Genomic DNA, 19590 nt, shown 5'->3' with positions numbered 1-19590 from the left:
AATATTATGCATTGGAATCTAATGTAGTTAAAGTTTGCCCAAGGAAAACACTTTGATAAAATACAGATAGGCCTACTTGAGAAGTGAGTAAAAATACTTCACAACTTTACACCTCTGGAAGGGAAAAGAAGCCCAGAACACCTGTATGCCCACTGCCTGTACCGACACTCCTGTCCAACAGACGGCGCTATTGACACTTCTACCGCTTTCTGCATCACTATGACGCTGACACAACAGGAAGAAGACAGGCTGAAAATAAACAAAAGACGAGCTTTAATAAATGTTTTTAACGTTCCGCGACACATATTAACTCTTCTTTTACAGTCTTCGGGTTGATTTATCAACAAAGGCTGTGCGATCGCCATGAATCCCGACCTGTCGCTGCGCGTGAGCGTATTCTCCGAACAAGGAGGAAGGAAATACATGGAAGATTTAACCGAGGTGATCGTGGAGCTGGAGCCCAGCGACGACGAGCTGCGAGCGGCGGGACACACCGACCCAAAGCCGGATCAGGAGCTTGAATGCGACCCGCCGGACTGCATAAACAAGCCGTCACCTGTCACGGTAACGTGGAGAAACACACTGCCGGCTGATGCGAGTGACGGTACGGAGGAGTCCGGGAATGAAGCGGCGCCATCAGATAGCAGGAGATCGGTCGGGTTCTTCGCTGTGTTTGACGGACACGGCGGCCGAGAAGCCGCGCTGTTCGCTCGGGATCACTTGTGGGATTTTCTTAAGAAGCAACGGGGCTTTTGGTCTAAGGACTATCGTAAAGTTTGCACTGCAATTCGCAAGGGTTTCATCGCGTGCCATCATGCTATGTGGAAAAAGCTGCGTAAGTACCAGTCAAGTGTATTTTACCCATGCAAAGTGCGTTTGAATCTATGGCTATGCTATCCAGGCTTTTTCGAATGTGTGGTGTTTTTGGGAGCATAAAGATAAACACTGTGGCTGAGATGATGCTATATTACTGGTGGGTTAGTACGTTTTGAAAGTGGGCGCCACTCTTTCTGTTTACAGTTAACGTCCCATAATAGAACTGGAAGACTAGCAGTGCGCATGTGCAGAAAGTTTGGACAGGCGTGTGTGCGCAATGCAAACCTTCTAATAAATTAAATTAATCTCAACCGGTTTGCATGGTTGAGTAGAAATGTCTCCATGGACTTTCAGGGTTGAGTACAGGGATGGATTTCAGACCGGGCCAGTGCCCAGGGTTCCTTGACTACCATGAGCCCGGGATGCATTGGGTTTTAATGTTACACATGTTTACATTTCTGATGTTATTACTTTAAAAGTCTTTAAAGCATCTTATGTGTCAGCTGCAAATTCTCTTCCTATATTAGGAAACGGGTTTCTCAAACACTCCCCTGTGTGCCTTTGCTCAGTAAACAGATAATCCTGGCCCAAACACACACCGAGTGATGATTTCAGAGTGTTTTAGCGAGGAAAAAATGACATCATCTTTAAATACTTTCAAGGGGAAGAAGCAAAGGCATTAAATGGATTGGTTAAAATGAGTTTTTGCTAAACCCTGTCTCTGTTCTTCAGCTGAGTGGCCCAAGACATTAACTGGCCTCCCCAGCACCTCGGGCACTACAGCCAGCGTGGTAATCATCAGAGGAGACCGTATGTTTGTGGCTCATGTTGGGGACTCGTCTGTCGTGCTGGGCGTGAGGGAAGATCCATCCGATAAAGTCATCAAAGCCGTGGAGGTCACGCAGGACCACAAGCCAGAGCTCCCAAAAGAAAAGCAGAGAATTGAGGGATTGGGAGGCAGGCAAGAACTGCTCCGCATCACAGACACACATATTGACTACATGTCACCAGAACAATCATTCAGTGGGATAACGTGCAGTCCTAAAACCTACCCATGTATATGCATATGGGTGATTCTCACGAAAACTTGGTTTTAAAAATGTCAAGCATGAAAATGTAAAAATTGCTTAGATTTACTTTTTTCCCACCAGACATTGAAAAACAAAGTCTGGAGTAAATGTGAGCATTAATTTAAACACTTTTACTTATCATTTAACACTTTTTGTAACATAATTAAAAAAATTAGTCCTAAAAAATCTCATTACCGCAACAGTCAGAAAACATCAACACTGACATATTTTCATTTTCATGACATGACAAACCTAAAAGAACATAATTTGGAGATTCTGCACATGCATTTCAAATCAAAGTATTATGCTTCTATAAATTAAATTAACATTTAATAAGCATCTGTTGCGGTAATGATAATCAAAATGTCGTGTAAGCATTCTGACAAGACAATATTTCAAATTAACTGTAAAAAAATGATCTTACCTGGTAGCCATCTTGAAGTAACTGGTCCATGTGCTTGGTCACTCAAAATCAAACTTTATTAAAATTCTGTATGTGTGCTTAAACTCTTCTCAAAAAGTGTTGCGGAGGATGAGAACATCAGGCATGGACACATGGACATTTTCCTAATTTTTCTTCATTATTATTATACATGAATATTCAGTAAATATTTTTTCTGTCATCTAAAGTAGTCTTGCAAAACATCCATTTATTTTTTTTCTAAATATTTTTGTGTTAATTTGATTAAATTACAACATAACGCATGTTCAAACACAGCCGGACACATTGCGGTAATGAGAATTTCAGCAGAAAATGAGATAAAATTGACAAATTATAAATTCTTATGTTGAAATCACACATTGTGCAAGGTAGAACACAGTATTGTGTTAATTCTGATGCTTTTTAATATTACTATATTACACATTTTATAGCTAAAATCATTAGTGCCGTGGTGTTTCAATGGTTTCGTGAGAATCACCCATATAAATAGCACAAAGTGTGAAAAGTCGTGCAATAAGCATTACATATGCAAAATTTTGTGTGCATATGATATGCCAGTCCTTCCTGCACTGCAAACAAATATTTTTGTCTTTTTTTTCAGGAAAAATATCTAAAAATTCTTAAATTAAGATGCTTTTCTTTCCAAAAGCAAAAAAGTCTGCTAATGGGGTAAGCCAAAAAATGTTACACTAAATTCAAGAAAATGTTCCTTACACCATATGCAGATTTTTTTGCTTGTTTTATGCACAAAATCACTTAAATTTGATATTTTTGGTCTTAAAACGAAACATATTTTCCTAGGTCATTTTGCTCATCAAGAAAAAGCATCTTAATTTAAGAATTTTTAAATATTTTTACTGAAAACAAGACAAAAATACTAAGAACATTTTTTCTTGAAAATCATTTTTTGCAGTGTATATTGGTTGTCTCATTTTTTTTCTTTTTTACTATTTTCAATTGGGTTTGGGGTTAGATTTGAGATTTGCTTTAGGGTGTTATTTAATATATATTCTCCACACTGCAAAAAATCATTTTTAAGAAATAAATTTCTTAGTATGTTTGTCTTGTTTTCAGTAAAAATATCAAAAAAAAATCTTAAATTAAGATGCTTTTTCTTGATGAGCAAAACGACCCAAGAAAATAAGTTTAGTTTTTAGACCAAAAATATCAAATTTAAGTAAATAAGTGCTTAAAACAAGCAAAAAATTCTGCCAATGGAATAAGAAAAAATGTCTTGAAATAAGTTTACTTTTTTTAAGTCAACTTAATTTAAGAAATTTTTCCTATTACATTCCCGATTTTTTTGCTTGTTTTAAGCACAAATTCGCTTAAATTTTATATTTTTTGTCTATTTTTTTCTATTTTTAAGCCATGGTCGCTTGGAGTTGGGGTTAGGATTGCACTGTAAAAATGACCCAAGAAAATAAGTTTTGTAGACCAAAAATATCAAATTTAAGTGATTTTGTGCATAAAACAAGCAAAAAAATCTGCCAATGGGGAAAGCAAAATTTTCCTGAATTTTTCTTGAATGTAGTGTTTAAATTCAGATTTTTTGGCTTACCCCATTGACAGATTTTTTTGCTTGTTTTACGCACAAAATCACTTAAATTTGACATTTTTGGTCTAAAAACTAGACTTATTTTTAATAAAATAAAATTATATTTTAATAAATAAAATATTTAAGAATTCTTTATATTTCTACTGAAAACAAGAGAAAAATACTAAGAAATTTTTTCTTGAAAATAATTTTTTGCAGGGTAGGATGTCATTTTATGTAACCAAAAGTTTTTCTAACCCCAAACCCAAGCGACAATGGTAAAATCATTTTTTAATAAAACCACAAAAAAAGATGTGCCGTATTAAGAGAACGGGAAGAACTGGCGTATCATATGCATGCAAAATTGGAATTTTGTGTATGTATTGTATGACTTTTCACACTTTGTGCTATTTCTACGCATCTAATGTGACTGGGCTGCCTAAAACATACAACTATAAACAAAAAAATCTCATTTTAGTCTACTTTTCTTCCATTGTGTGTTTGTGTAGCGTGGTGAAGAAGTCTGGAGTGAATCGAGTGGTGTGGAAGAGACCTCGATTAACTCACAACGGCCCTGTAAGAAGGAGCACGCCGATCGACCAGATCCCCTTTCTTGCTGTCGCCAGAGCTCTGGGTAAATAGTTCAATACTTACTTAGTTTTTAGACTTAATAACTTCTCAGTGGCAGTGTCAAAATCATTTGATTGTTTAGCCGTTTTTCCCTGGATAGTTTTAGTCCTGTTGTGATATAAAAAATTGCTTTAAATATGTCTCTGCAGGTGATCTATGGAGTTATGACTTCTACAGTGGAGAATTTGTGGTATCCCCAGAGCCTGACACCAGTGTGGTGACCCTTGACCCCAAACGGCATCGTTACATCATCGTCGGCAGTGATGGACTGTGGAACATGGTCCCTCCACAGGAGGCGGTGACGGTGTGCCAGAGCCACGACGAAGCTGTGGTATGAATAACTTCACCAGAGGTTCATATAAATGTTTGTTATAGACAGAAATAGCTTTGGTTTTTCGTACAGGCACCTTTTGGCATGTCTGTTGCGAGACGGTTAGGCTGTCACGCGTTGATGCGGTGGCGTCAGCGGATGCTCCGTGCGGACAACACCAGCGTCATAGTCATCGCTTTGCCTGAGCCTGGCAAGCCCCAACTACCTATGCACAGAGACGAGGTCATCCTCAACCTGACGGAGGGTCCGCACTGTGACCTGGCAACAGGGTCTCGATCCAATACGCCGCTCATCAAGGTAAATGCAGAAAATGAGCCGAATCAGTTTTGTATTTGTTTGCAAATACTGTAAGGAAAAACAAATAACAAAGAAATTATTTGCAATAGAATAAATAGTACGTGTTCCTGTTGCAACTAGTAGAGCATTAGGGTTAGCAGTGCAAAATGATGTAAATCAATACAGTTTGTTGATATTAAATAAATCACAAAATCTCTTACTGTGCGTTCACACCAGATGCGATTAAAGCGAATAAATCATGTTATTCGCGCGTAGTTGAAAGCTTAAAAATTCGCACATGAAATTTTCGTCATAATCGCGCAAAATTCAGATTGAATTCACTCAATTTGCCAGCTTTAGCTAGCTTGTAGTTTCAATATGTCACTTTCTTGCAAGCAAGATCCCTTTTTTATTCCTGTTTCTATAAAGTGCGAAAATTTCTTGTACAGCTCCGGTTGTCCACATAAAGACGGAATGATTTTGTCCTCCATTGTTGTTTCGTATTTCTGCCTCCGCTCACGATGTCATACTAGAACAAGCTCCTGATTGGTTAACACGGCGCTAGGGATGCAACAATTTATAAATTTAGTTGGTACGATTATAGTCTGATAAATAATCACGATTTTACGATTAATATGGATTCGTTAATTTTACCACATTAATATATTAAATCACATGACACACTTTTAAACAATCGTTAAATTCTTTTGCATTTTTAGTTTGTGTCTTTTTTCTACAATTCTTGTTTAAAAAAAAAAAAGCTTCCTTTTGACTTAAACAGTATAGCTGCCTTTTGAAACCTATATTCATTTTAATGATTTGTTTTAATAAACGTAATTTTACATTTAAATATGGCTTTGTTGAAAACACAGGGTCATCCTGCACCAGGTAGTGCGAGTTATTTTGACAGGTGTAGCTTAATGAAATATAATTATTAGGGCTATCAGTGTTAACATGTAAACTCATGCTATTAATTAATTAATCATTAATTCAACGCAATTAATTGCAGTGAACTAAATTGACTTTTTTTGCATCAAACGCCCAAAACGTTTAATTCGTGCCACGTCATTCATATTTATTGCATCAAGGCGAGTAGCGTGTGCTTTTATAGCAATCCACCACACAATTTGCGTCATTTGCATGGCTGCGCACGAGTTTGCGTCTATTTGCATCTTTGCATTGACTTAACATGTAAATTGCTTGCGCTTAACACTACATTCGCGTCTGGTGTGAACGCACCATTATTAGGCGTACACACCAAAGGCGAATTTGCGTAAGTAGATTACATACAAAGCCAATGCAAATATGCAAATGACGCAAATTGTGTGGCGCGATTGCCGTGAAAGCATGCGCTACTCGCCTTGATGCAATAAAAGCGAATTAAGCGTTTGACGCAAAAAAGTAAATTTAGTTGACTGCAATAAATTGCGTTAAATTAATAAATTAATAGCATTCATCAATGGCCGTTACGATTGCTGTGAAACACATGCTATTCGCCTCAAACACGTCTTTGCGCAAGTTGAAAATATTTGCATGACACAAAGTTAAATCCTGCATGTAATCTAGAGCAAGGAACGCAATGTTTCGCGTTTGGTGTGTACGCACATTTAAACGGCAAGGTTTGCACAGGGATACACGTTGCAGACAAAACAGGAGTTCACGAAAAGCTTGATCTTCAAGAGATGCCTTTACACTGTCCAGACTCACAGATCAAAACCTTACAGATAAGACCTTTCACAAAGTTCCTCTTTATGTTAGACACACTTTGGCGCCAGGCCCACATAAAGTCTCCTCAGCCCTGCTGACTTTCCTCAGAGAGTCTTTATCATATTCGCTCTCTCTCTCACACACACTTCGTCCCATCGGAGGCCTTCATTGTCAGAGCGGTTTCGATGGAAGCCATGTCTCCGGCCCCTGTGCGTTTGAAGCAGGGCTCCTCCGGCTGCTTTCGGCTGGTTTGCTTTGGGTCGTGGAGCTGGAGAGTGGACAGATGTTTGTGTTTTAATCCTTTTAAGTGGAGTGGATTTGAGGTTTAGCGAAGCAGCTTTGATCTTTTTTTTCCTGTTTGCCCTGCTGGTGCTATTATGATTTTGATAGAGAGGAAATGAAAAATAAAGAACAGGGCAAGAGAATGCAAAAGAGCAGCCGCGCTACGTTTCCTCTATTGTAAAGCCGTGATGAAGTCCAGACGTTACACTCGGTTTATTTGTATTTGGTCTTAAGGCATGTCATAGAGTTGTTGTCATTTGTTTGCAGTTTAAATCTTTTCCATGTCTGTTACACTTTTCTTGAACGAGACATTTAGGATTGTTTACCAACCCTCATGTCACTCAAAATCTGAATGTTTTGTGGTACACACATTATTTTGGAGAATCTTTATTCATCACTTCTACAACATAAAAAAAAAATTAAGTTAAAAGTTATTTTAGTTTCATTTTTTTCTTACAAAAAGTTGTGATATTGTTTTACAAGACTTGAATATAGAGTACTACTTTTTACTACATTTAGTAAAGCTTTGACTATATTTATTGTCATTTTATAGTACTTAGATTTTTTGGTTTGACAGTCAGTGTATCAAAAAACTAGTATGAAAAATCTTGACAAAAATTTATGGGTGGTTTCACAGACGTTTGAGCTGTCTTATTGTAAAAAACACTGTGCACTGACGTATCTTACCATGTATCAGTTACTATAAACCATTGTTTTTTCTCAAGACACACCAGTATAGTCTTTTGTAAGGTTTGTTTGTAAATAAAAAACACTTAAATGTCCTAATACAACTAAAGCCTGGTCCTGGATTAATCTAAACCTTTCACAGAAGAAGGTCATACAGGTTAGAAACAACATATGTATGAAATGTATATTTGTGTGACTTTTCCTTTTAAAACTTCATTCTTTTTTTAATATAATGTAGATATTCTGTAATGTGATTTCTATAAATGGAGATTTGGGGTAGAAATTGGCCGGTACACTGCAAAAAATGATTTTCAAGAAAATATTTTCTTAATATTTTTGTCTTGTTTTCAGTAAAAATATCTAAAGAAATTCTGAAATTAAGATGCTTTTTCTTGATGAGCAAAACAACACAAGAAAATAAGTCAAAAATATCAAATTTAAGTGATTTTGTGCATAAAACAAGCAAAAAAATCAAATCTGCCAATGGGGTAAGCAAAAGAATCTTGAACATTTTGAGAAAAATTAGCTTACCCCATTGGCAGATTTTTTTTCTTGTTTTATGCACAAAATCACTTAAATGTGATACTTTGGGTCTAAAAACTAGCCTTATTTTCTTGGGTCGTTTTGCTCATCAGGAAAAAGCATCTTAATTTAAGAATCTTTAGATATTTTTACGGAAAACAAGCCATTTTTTTTCTGTGTACAGATTTTTGGCGATATGCCTTAAGCAAAAATACGTTGCGGTATTGCCATTGCAACTAAAATATATCATTTTCAAATGTCTGCGTATACAAACAACAACTTTTTAACTGGACACAACACATTTTTTTACTCATTCCCGGCCAGCCTTTTAAAAAAGTTGCCCGCCAGCATTTTTGTGATTTTCAGAAAAGTTTCACAAAATGCCTTTCAGGAAATATTCTTATATAAATAAACATACAAATAGATCAAATAAAAGAACAGACCGTCTGCTTTCAAACAAAAACACAAACCAAACGAGAATTTTTTTTCATCCTATCTTCATTTGTTCTCTTTTTATTACCTCTTAAATATGTGTAGGTTTCTTCAAAAATACAAAATTTTGATCAAAAAGCTGAAATAATTGCATTTTTGTAAAGTAATTTTGTTAGAGATCAGATTCAGAACGATTATCAAAACATACACAAGAGTTTAAAATGTTGTTGAATTAGTTTTTGTTTCAGTTTTTTATAAATTGGATAAAAGCGCCATCTAGTGAATAATAGCGGAATTACAGATTACTGTAAAAACTCATCAGGAAAGTGTCATTGGCAGGGAAATGTTTTCTCTTACTTAACGAGATAACTCGTCAGTGTCGGCGAAAGAGTTGAGCAACATAAGTAAAAAAAGTCTTTAAATTATAGTTTTCTTAATTTTTTATATATATTTTTTTAATATAAATATTTTTTATATAATAAATAAATAAATATATTATATTTAAAAATTATAATTATAAAAAATATTAAGAATAAATAAATATAATGTAAACATCTAATCAATTGCATGACTTAATGATTGTATTAATTTTGTGTGAACACAGCTCATACCTTAGAAATGATATTTAGTGGTTTTAAAACCTTAACTCTTTAAAACCTTGGTATACCTTGACACCGGTAACCGGCCTATGCCTAATTGGGTGATTATAAAATTGCAGGTATATTTGGTGTCCAAAAGTCATTTTTTCAGCTATTTAAAAATCTATTATATTTTTAATTATTTTAATCATTTGGTATGCATTGTCATTGACCACAAGATGTTACAGGCCATAACAATCTAATATTTTCTGTAGAAAGTGTCTTATATAGCTGAAAATCTTGTTTTCCTATTGTCTGAATTAGTCTGTGTCAATTCTGTTACCGTCAAACTGTGTTACCAAGGTAGAGTAACAGTACTGACTGTATTTAACAGAACTGACAGTCATATAAAAAGAAATGCATACATGACTGTCAACACTGTTGAACTGACCACATGAAATTATGACGTTTAGCTATATAATACAAACTTGTTATGGCATGTAACATCTTGTGATCCAGGACAATGAGTAAGTTATTAAAATCATTAAAATATAACAATTTGAGTTAAAAAAGCAGAACAAAATAATGATTTTGGACTCCAAGGGGCGGTTTCCCGGACAGGGATTAGACTAGTCCTAGACTTAAAATAAATGTAAGAGCTGTCCAAACTGAAAACAGCTTGCACTGACATTTCTTAAAATACATCAGGACCCTTTGTTTTGCCTCAAAATGCACACAAGTAATATTTTTTAGTAAGGTATGTTTGTTAAAACTAGTTATATTTCCTAATTCAACTAAGGCCTAGTCCTGGCTTAAGCTAATCTCTGTCCGGGAAAGCACTCCCAAGGGTCAGTTTCCCAGACAGGGTTTAGGTTAATCTAGGACTAGGCCTTAGTTATATTAGGACATTTAAGGAGTTTTTACAAACAAACTTTACAAAAGAACATTACTGCTGTGCAAGATGTTTTTAAATAAAGGCACCTCAAAAATGCATTTTAGTCTTGGACTAGGATTAAACCCTAACCCGGGAAACCGCCCCAATGTGATATCTGTCATATCTAAAATAAATTTGTTACTCTCTACAGAGCCCTGATCCAGACCTGTCGTCAGCCAGCAGCGAGTCTTTGCCGGCACTGGAAAGAAGAAACGGTCTGTCAGGAGTCAGTCTAAGTTGCGAACCTCCTTTTGATCAAAACCTCCCTTACATTGAACTTCTGGACCGAGCTGCCTTGACTTTGTGCCCGAGCGAGGACAACCGGACACTGGAGACGTCCGATGTGTCAAGTCCGGTTGGAAAAAGGCCCAGACGCAACCCTCTCGCTCTCAGCAGCTCTCGGCGGAGGACTGGCGAACGCTCCGTACCGAAACGCAACGGCACCAAGAGTGCCAAACGCACACCGAGCGTTCCTATATTACACCATCGCAAAACAACTCTCTGCGTTTGCTGAACTCTTCATCGAGGCCGCACAGATGAACTTGGACATAGAGAGGTCTTTATTACTCTGCATGGTCACAATAATAAATAACTTTGATTTTATTGTTTAGTCCTGTCATTTAATTGTTGCTTTTTACTTTTAAAAGAGTTGAAAAAAAGTATTCAAAGTTATTTTAAGAAAAGGAAAATCCAAGATTCAAGTCCCTTTAAATAAAAGAGCAGCATCGTTCGAGTCGTTCACATTTGAGATGTGCAGATTATTGAAAATGACCAAATAGTTGGATGTACTATATACTATATTTTTTTACTTAATATTTTTAACATTTTTAAGATGCTTAGTTTATTTTCTTGGACATTGATGCTTGTGTGCACCTTCTCCTATGCCAATACATTCTTTGTGTGTTATGTATCTGTAGTAGTATTCGTTTATCATTGTCATGTTAAATAGTTTTTCTTATAGTTTGAGTTTCTCCATTTCTCATATTTTAGACGGCATGATGAAACATGATAATGACCTAATCAGAGGCAAGTCTCAGATTACAGAGCAAATGTATTTTTTGCTAAAGTGGTGATGATGGCATGTTCGGTCCTATCCTTTAAAACGCTTTTTATTGAGGAGTGTTTTGTTTGTTGACTATGATGCAATTCAACTTTTTCTATGTATTTCGATATTGTAACTTATTTAATATCCTTTTATAGCAGTAATGTCAATGTAATGCAGATAACATCTTCCAACACCAGTTACAGAGCTAAATGTGTGACTATGTCATTTCTGTACAGCACAATTTAGCAAGACGTTTGTTTTTCATGTATAAGATGACATTAAGAGAGTTTTCCAGTAAGCTGTCCAGGTGGGTGGCGGGTATGAAATAAATGGTATTAAGGCTTTGTGTAATATCTCTAAATGTGAACCTATTCACAATTTTATAAGGTTTTAAGTCATTATTTTGGTGTTGCCTTGAGTGGCATTGGTAAATTGTATTTACATTGGGAGCTTTTACAAAATTGAAAAGCTTTTTATAAATCCCTTAAATGACTAAAACTTTTTGAAGAAAAAACAGAGAGACAATATATTTCAGATCATGCATTGTAAATCTTGTCACTGTGTGATTTTTCTTTTTATACTCTGTTAAAAACGATTGGAAAATGAAAATTTTCATTGTAATATCCTGAGAAATAGGGGCGATCGTATGTCTGGTGGTGGCTTTCACTGTGGTCTTGTGAAATGTGTGGTCAGTCGTAATGTGGGACGGCATTTCTCTTTGGAGTAGGATTAAATATCAGTGCTTTGGATGCTGTCTTGTTCAGGGTTTAATATTTTTCCTGGATTTGCAAGAAAGAGAAATCATATAGGCTAGTTTTGTGTTTAAATCTTCAAGCTTAGTGCTGATCTTTCTAATAGAGCCAAATCTTCTGATCTTTTTTCAACATTTTTGACCTAAAATAACCACGGCACAATATTAGTGGAGTCATAAACGTCTAAGCCACCTAGTAAACCAAATAAAGTATCAATAAAGTAAGTGACATTGGCAAATAAATTATACTAAACGTTTTCCTTTTACTTTGTCTTTGCAAATGCATCTAATAGGTTTAGTAGATTTATAAATTCACACAGGTGTCCTACAGGGGTTCTCAAACTGGGGTCTGAGTTTAATGACATTTTATAAAATATCATAAATTCTATTTATCATAAATTAAACCTCAGAAAAGACTAACCAACAGCACTTTTTTTATTTATAAGTTTTGTTTATTTTGAAGTTTTATGAATGTTTTATGTCATAGATTTTCATTTGGGGGGCAATGAAGAGATGCACCGTACCCAAGGGGGGCCACGCGCCGAAAAAGTTTGAGAAACACTGCTATAGTAGAGTAACCACATGTGTAGTTTATCACATTAATTGTGGACATGTTTTGCATTTGACAAGAAAGTTTTCAAATATTTTAGTTTTAAAATGTAATATACTGTATGGTTCAAATCTGAATCAGATTTTTAATAATTTATTTCTGTTAAATGTTTGCATGAAAAGTGTACTAATGCCACTTGGATTACACTGCAAAAAATTACTTTCTTAGTATTTTTGTCTTGTTTTCAGTAGAAATATCTAAAATTTCTTAAATTAAGATGCTTTCTCTTGATGAGCAAAATGACCCAAGAAAATAAGTCTAGTTTATAGACAAAAAATATACTTAAAAAACAAACAAAAATATCTGCCAATGGGGTGAGAAAAAAATATTAAAAATAATAAGTTTTCCTTTTTCTTAAATATTTAATTTAAGCAAAATTTTCTCACCCCATTAGCAGATAATTTTGCTTGAGTAAGCACAAATTCACTTAAATTGTATATTTTTTGTCTAAAAACTAGACTTATTTTCTTAGGTCATTTGCTCATCAAGAAATACATCTTAATTTAAGGATTTTTAGATTAAAGACAAAAATACTTCATAAGAAAGACATTTTTTGCAGTATGTTGTAATCTGCAATGCCATAAATTTTAAATCTTTATAATTAATACTTTAGGGCCATTGTAGTGTTTATTAAAATGTGTATTTTAGGTTTTAATGGCTCTGTCTTGATCAGCCACGAGGTGGCAGTGAATACTAGTGAGTAGCTTGAAAAGTGTTTTAAACATTAGATTCAGCTAAATAAAAAGCAAAGAAAAAATGTCTAAAAAAGGAAATCATCAATAACAATAAAAACATATCTTGGGGCACGTTTATAAAAACAATATGTTCCTATTTAAGTATGCATGCATGAAAATAGCTAAATAAAATACAATAATTTTTTTGGAATCCTAGGCTAAGAAATAAAATATTTATAATTATATGCATATATTGATACAAACTGTATAAATTGTGTCTCTCTTTCTCTCTGTGTGTCATGAAAAACTCAACAGTGGTCTTTATATCTTACAAATGCTTCACATTACATCACCTCATGCTTGTCTCAGTGTCTAATGGTTATCAGATTTACGTCAACTGACCTGATGACAATGGTGCAAAGTGAAAGGATTAACCCAGAAAAACAATCCTGCATTGTGAAGCACTTTACATTACACGACCCCGGGGCCAGAGACCGGCTCCACACCTGTCACTTCTACACTCTCTCTATGTGTATTAGGAGGCTATAAGCCTTGCATTTCTTATCAGGCTTGCTATTAACTGCTGCCATCATTTAAGAGTCCAAGACTGAGATTGACAGATCTCAGATGTTGAGGGAATGCAGTTGCATGCGCTTAAAGAATTTGTAATGTATGATCAATTCAATACAGACTCAATGTGTAGTCTTGCTTTTAGTGGCCTTGGCTTATTAACTTGCCAAGCTTTTACAGGCATTAATCCAATATGAGTTTTTTTTTTTTTTTACAGATTTATGGATGCAGACCATCCTTAAATGCTTACAGGTAGTTCAGTATATGCAGTTTTTCCATTAATATTAATATTAGCCTCCAAAAGAGAATTTTCTTCAGCTGACTGTAATGACAAACAATCTAGTTAACAATCCACTTGTATTTTAAATAAGGCCTGAAGGAAAATAGTTAATGTGTTTCTAAGACAAAAAAACTTCATAAAATAAAAGCCGACTACACGAATAGCGGCCACAGATTGGTTGCTGCTGGTCCGTAATAGTGGAACATATTAGTTAAAAATGTAACTTGGATAAAATGACAATTGTCGACTTGGGTGAATAAGCTTTTATCACACATTTGTGAATCAATTCTATTAAATAAATGCCAAATAGACTATCTGTGCTGACAGGAAACATAAAGGTGATAACATTTGCTCTCACCCCATCTCATGATTGGAAAAAATACTATAAAATGTGAAAATAATGGCTTCTCATCTAAAATCTACTATTTTAGTTGCTAAGACCACAAAAACTTCAATTTTTAATGTACGAGGTACAAATCTAAAGCTGATTTATTGAATTGGGTTCGGTTCACATTTTGAAGCTGTTTTTACCCAGCAAACTGTGGCTAATACTTCAATGAATAAATGTTTTTTAATTTCCACAAGATCCAAAAAGCAGAATTGTAGTTTCACACTGAATTCAAAAAGGCTGAACTTTCTTCACAAAGAGTGAAAGTAAACTCATAAAACTTGAAGGGTGAAAAATAATATATCATCTTTTTAAAAGTTTCTATACATTCTCAGAAAAAAAGGGCACAAAAGCTGTCACTGGGGCAATTCCTTTTCAAAAAGTACACATTTATATGTAAAGAATGCATATTAGTACCTCAGAGGTACAAAAAAATTAATAAAATTAAATAAATTAAATAAATAAATCACAAAAAAGAAGAACTGTTGTATGTGGAATCATATTTGGTGGCAATAACGGATAAGGCTAAGTAATAAAATATTTATAATATACATATATTGATATAAAGTTTTCTTTCTCTTTCTCTCTCTCTCTCTCTCTCTCTCTCTCTGTGTGTAAAAACTTTTTAAAACTTAAATCTACATTCTCAGAAAAAAGGCCACAAAAAGCTGTCACTAGGGCAATACGTTTCCAACAAGTATACATTAATACTTAAAGAATGCATCTTAGTTTCTATTAATAATTAATAATTTTAATTGTAAATTAAAAAAGTATGACTTATTTCAAGAAAATGTTTCTTATTCCATTGGCATTTTTTTGCTTGTTTTAAGCACTAATTTACTTAAAGCTTATATTTTTTGTCTAAAAATAGACTTATTTTCTTAGGACATTTTGCTCATCAAGAAAATACATCTTAATTTAGGAATTTTTAGATATTTTTACTAAGTAAAAAAGTTTTTTTGCAGTGTATAACTATCAATAAAAATTATTCAAATAACATACATGAAAAAATAAATATGTACCACAGAAGTATAAATTAGGACCTCTTTAAAGGGTAAGTGACAGCTTTTGTACCTTTTCTGAGATTGTGAAGAGCTCAGGTGCAAAAGCGCTAAACACCATCTTCAAAAATTAGATAATGAACCGAATGTTTATTAAATACTTTTGCTTCGAATCCTTTTGCTTTGTTGGCAAAAACTGCCACGTCAGCGTCCCCAAGTGCACGAAATAGTTTTTTTGTGTGAGTACTTATACATAAAAACAGCCTGAACTTGGCACCCAAATGCATCACAGCTCCCCCTAATGTATGCTTCACTTTCTTCATTTTTTACCTTTTGAATTATGACTTTCATCATTTCCAATGTTTCTAGTTGCATTTTTAGTGATTTTGAAACAGTTTTCTCCCCCCCCAAAAATCTTTCATACACTTAGAGGGCTTTGGCGAAAGAGCGTCACATTTTTTAAATACCAATGAAATTACTGAAGTGACATTTTGTGAAAATAAGGCATTTCAGTAACTGACTAATAACCTTTTCATTATTACTGAACCTAAAGATAACCTAAACATAAAAGCTTTTCTACAACACACTTGGAGGGTTTTGCATCTGAACTCTTTATATACAAACATGCCATTCAATACAAACTAAAGTTTAATTCATGTTGCAGCACTAAAATGTCTTAGATCTTTTGATTTGACATCATCTACGAAAAACACAAGCTTTGCCTAAGGCCAGTGTTAAACTAAAATAGCCTGAAACAGGAATCCCAAGAGTCGCCGTCTGGCCCCGAGTTGATACTCTATTGATATATTTGTCTTTACCGGCACCCCCCATCTAATTCAATAACGTCCCTATACTGTAGCATCTGCTTTGATCCTCAGTCAATGGGGAATCACATCCAATGTAACTGATACATTAATATAATGCAATCAGCAGTGGGGACATAAACAGGATCTAAGAGGAGAACTCGGTTACACCTCCTGTGCACTGACATTTTTAAATGTGATTCATGATAATGGGCCTCATTTAAAGCCATGACTTTGGTTGTCAGCTGGTGGAAATGTATAATGTCGGCTGGAACAAAGAGATCTGTTGGGGGGAAGTAAATTATGATTTTTAAACAGCGGCCGAACGCTGTCTCATACCTAAGGCCATACATGGATTCTGTCGTCCCCTTGATTTGGTTAAAAATTGTTTAAGGAGGGCATGAATTTGTTATTTAATTGAACCAAAAAAGGGCATGTGTGGACTGAAAGACACCTGTGAGACAGAACGGTACGCTTTGTTCTTCCACAACAACAGAAACAAACAGGAAAAGGGCAAAAGTGCATTGTTTGGCATCTGTATAAGCCCAGAGCAGAGATATTTATCAGTCTTAAAAATTATAATGTAGACCTCAAAAAGATTGATTGTGTTGGTTAAAAAATATGAAATTACAAAATAATACAAACGAATGATTTAGTAGGGATATTAAATTGCCGTCATGTTATCTTCTGAAATTGACGCCAACTCTTAAAAGAAGATACATTCCATCCATCCATCAATAAAATAATCGAAATGACTCCAGTGGGTTAATTAAAATCTTCTAAAGTCACAATCCATGTCACCCTGTAGCCCAAGACTGGTTGCCCACTGATGCTTAGTGTGCACGCAAATTATCCAAAACCAACCAAACCGCACCTAAGCGCGACTGCCCCCCCCTCCTACTCCCCCACTCTCTTGTACTCATACTGTACTTTAACCGATCCGAGCCCGGGCACAGTTTCATCATCAGGATGCCATTGTTTTGAAGAAAACAGGAAGTCGATGAATGACACACAGCCCCCCTCTCACATGCCTATCATATCGCTTGGTTGATCTGTCAGACATTCACATAACCCTGCTGTGTCATCAGAAGGCAGATGAACGTGAGTGTCCGTGCAATTGAAGTCTCTTCTTTTGAACCATGCTCTGGCATGATTTGCAATCACGCTGCACATTCTGCACCTGAGCCCAAGTGAACCGTGCTCGAGCCCACCTCTGCAATCTGGCCTGGGGGCACGATTGACCAAACCGCACCCGGACATACGGAGCGATCACACTTGTCAAACGAACCAGGTTTTGGGGTCAAACGCAGATAGTGTGAGTGCGCCCTATAGGGTTAAGCGTGGCAGGGCCGTGCACAGACATTTTGAGGGGCAGTGGCCCAAACCAAAAAGGGGGCACGGGAGGCACAATTTATATGGTTTTAACAATATGATGTGTTATAGATTAGTATCAAATAATATAAGTGGTTATAATGGAAAATAGACTTTATAACAAGATTTAGAGTGTGACAAAACTTCTTAATATTCTATATGATTTACATGCTGAAGCTTTGAATCCATGTTTGCAATTTTGAACAGCTTTTGCAGCCTCCCTTACAACTCTGACTTAAAAAAAAAAACATTTTATTTTTATTTTTTGTCGACAAAGTGTGCCAACAACAGCAAATTTGGTGTTATTTATATTAGATCTCATCGGGTACATTACTCATTAGACAATCACTGTAATTCTAAAAATGTTTGCTAAGTTGTTAGCACTTTAAGAAGACAGAGAGCAAATCATCCACAGAAATACAAAAACATCGGAAAGCCGAGAGAGGTCATCCATATTTTTATTTTTGCTGCTTGTTTTCTCATGATCTCGAGATAACAAAAGTTGTTTTCTCGCTATCCAGACATAATAATCCAAATGCCATAATGTAATTTCCTGTCCATAATATTTCATTTATTTTGAAGTGGACTGCTGATGCATAAGTCTTCGCCGTTACCACGCGTAGCTAATTGTCGAAAGAATAAATAAACTTTGATGTACACGTTTCTATCTTCAATAGTATTTAACAGTTTATTTGAATAAATATAAAACATCTGAAAAAGTGTGCATTATAGTTGACAACCACGAACACTTTACAGTTGGTTTTGTGACTGTTTGTTGACTTTAAGTTATTCCATTTTAATGCTGTTTAAAGTAGAAACGTATATAGAGTACTTTAAAGACGGTTCCTAAATTCACCGCAAATATAGACCAATTTAGAGTAGACGTCACAGTTACGTCACTGCAAGCTGCGCGCGCAATGCGGTTGCAGAAAAACAGTGGAAATGAATTAGACACGAGTGAAAAGAGCAAGATAACTCACTGGAAAATGTCCGGTTGTGCTGTTAAGTGTCAGAATAAGAATGCCAAAAAAGATGGATTTCATTTTTATAGAATACCATCGTCAAAGACATCATTTGAAGATAAACGTAGGTGTTTATGATTACAATAAGCCCTTAAACGGACAGAATGGAGTGAGGAAATCATCTGGAAATCTTTTAATAATTAGAATAGAAAATAAGTAGAGCAGATGTCCGGTGTTCTGTCGAAGTCTGTTCCCTCCATGTGTTTCTTATAGCGTTTTTATCACGTTACAATTATAATTTATTAAGGAAGAAATAATAAAAAACAGGAAAATTATGAAATATTTAATAAACGCTATTATATATAATACATGATAGTATTGCTTTTACATGTACTTTAGCGATTCAGACTGTAAAAATATTTGATTTAGCAAAAAAGAACAATAAATATACATTATACATGCATATCAGTAGCCAAGCCATTTAAACTTTTTATCTATCTAAAAAAATAAACGTAATGTGATTAAAACGCTATAAGAAACATAAGGGAAACATATAGGAATCAGACTTCGACAGAACACCGGATCCATAAAAATCACGGTTTAATGCTAAAACACTTCACAACCCTACTGCGGAGCAGTCACTTTCTGCAACCAGTTTGGCTCCGCCCACAAAAAACGTCATCTCTGTTTGCAAACACGAAATTGGTCTATTGGCAAATCTGTTTCATCTTGAGCGAATCCCTGATCTAAGTAAAATCTCATTTGTTCATCCATGCTAATTTGCTAAATATGCTTTTGCTGTCTAAAAATTATGTTCTATTGAGTACACGTATGCTTTAATCACATCACAAGAATACAACTTTTGTTATGTCGAGATCACGAGAAAACAAG

General features: G+C 35.1%; 1 protein-coding gene across 1 annotated transcript; it reads left to right on the top strand.

Annotated features, from left to right (window-relative positions):
* The first annotated feature begins 198 nt into the window (after positions 1-198).
* On the top strand, positions 199-12280 carry ppm1db (protein phosphatase, Mg2+/Mn2+ dependent, 1Db). The gene is made up of 6 exons (XM_065284095.1): positions 199-835; positions 1549-1777; positions 4375-4499; positions 4645-4826; positions 4899-5123; positions 10396-12280. The coding sequence occupies exons 1-6, from the start codon at positions 364-366 to the stop codon at positions 10756-10758; spliced, it is 1596 nt and encodes a 531-aa protein (XP_065140167.1). The 5' UTR covers positions 199-363; the 3' UTR covers positions 10759-12280.
* The last annotated feature ends 7310 nt before the right edge of the window (positions 12281-19590 follow it).

Source organism: Paramisgurnus dabryanus, chromosome 5 (assembly GCF_030506205.2).
Source record: "Paramisgurnus dabryanus chromosome 5, PD_genome_1.1, whole genome shotgun sequence".
Taxonomy (NCBI): Eukaryota; Metazoa; Chordata; class Actinopteri; order Cypriniformes; family Cobitidae; genus Paramisgurnus; species Paramisgurnus dabryanus.
This window is presented reverse-complemented; position numbering and strand designations above follow the sequence as displayed.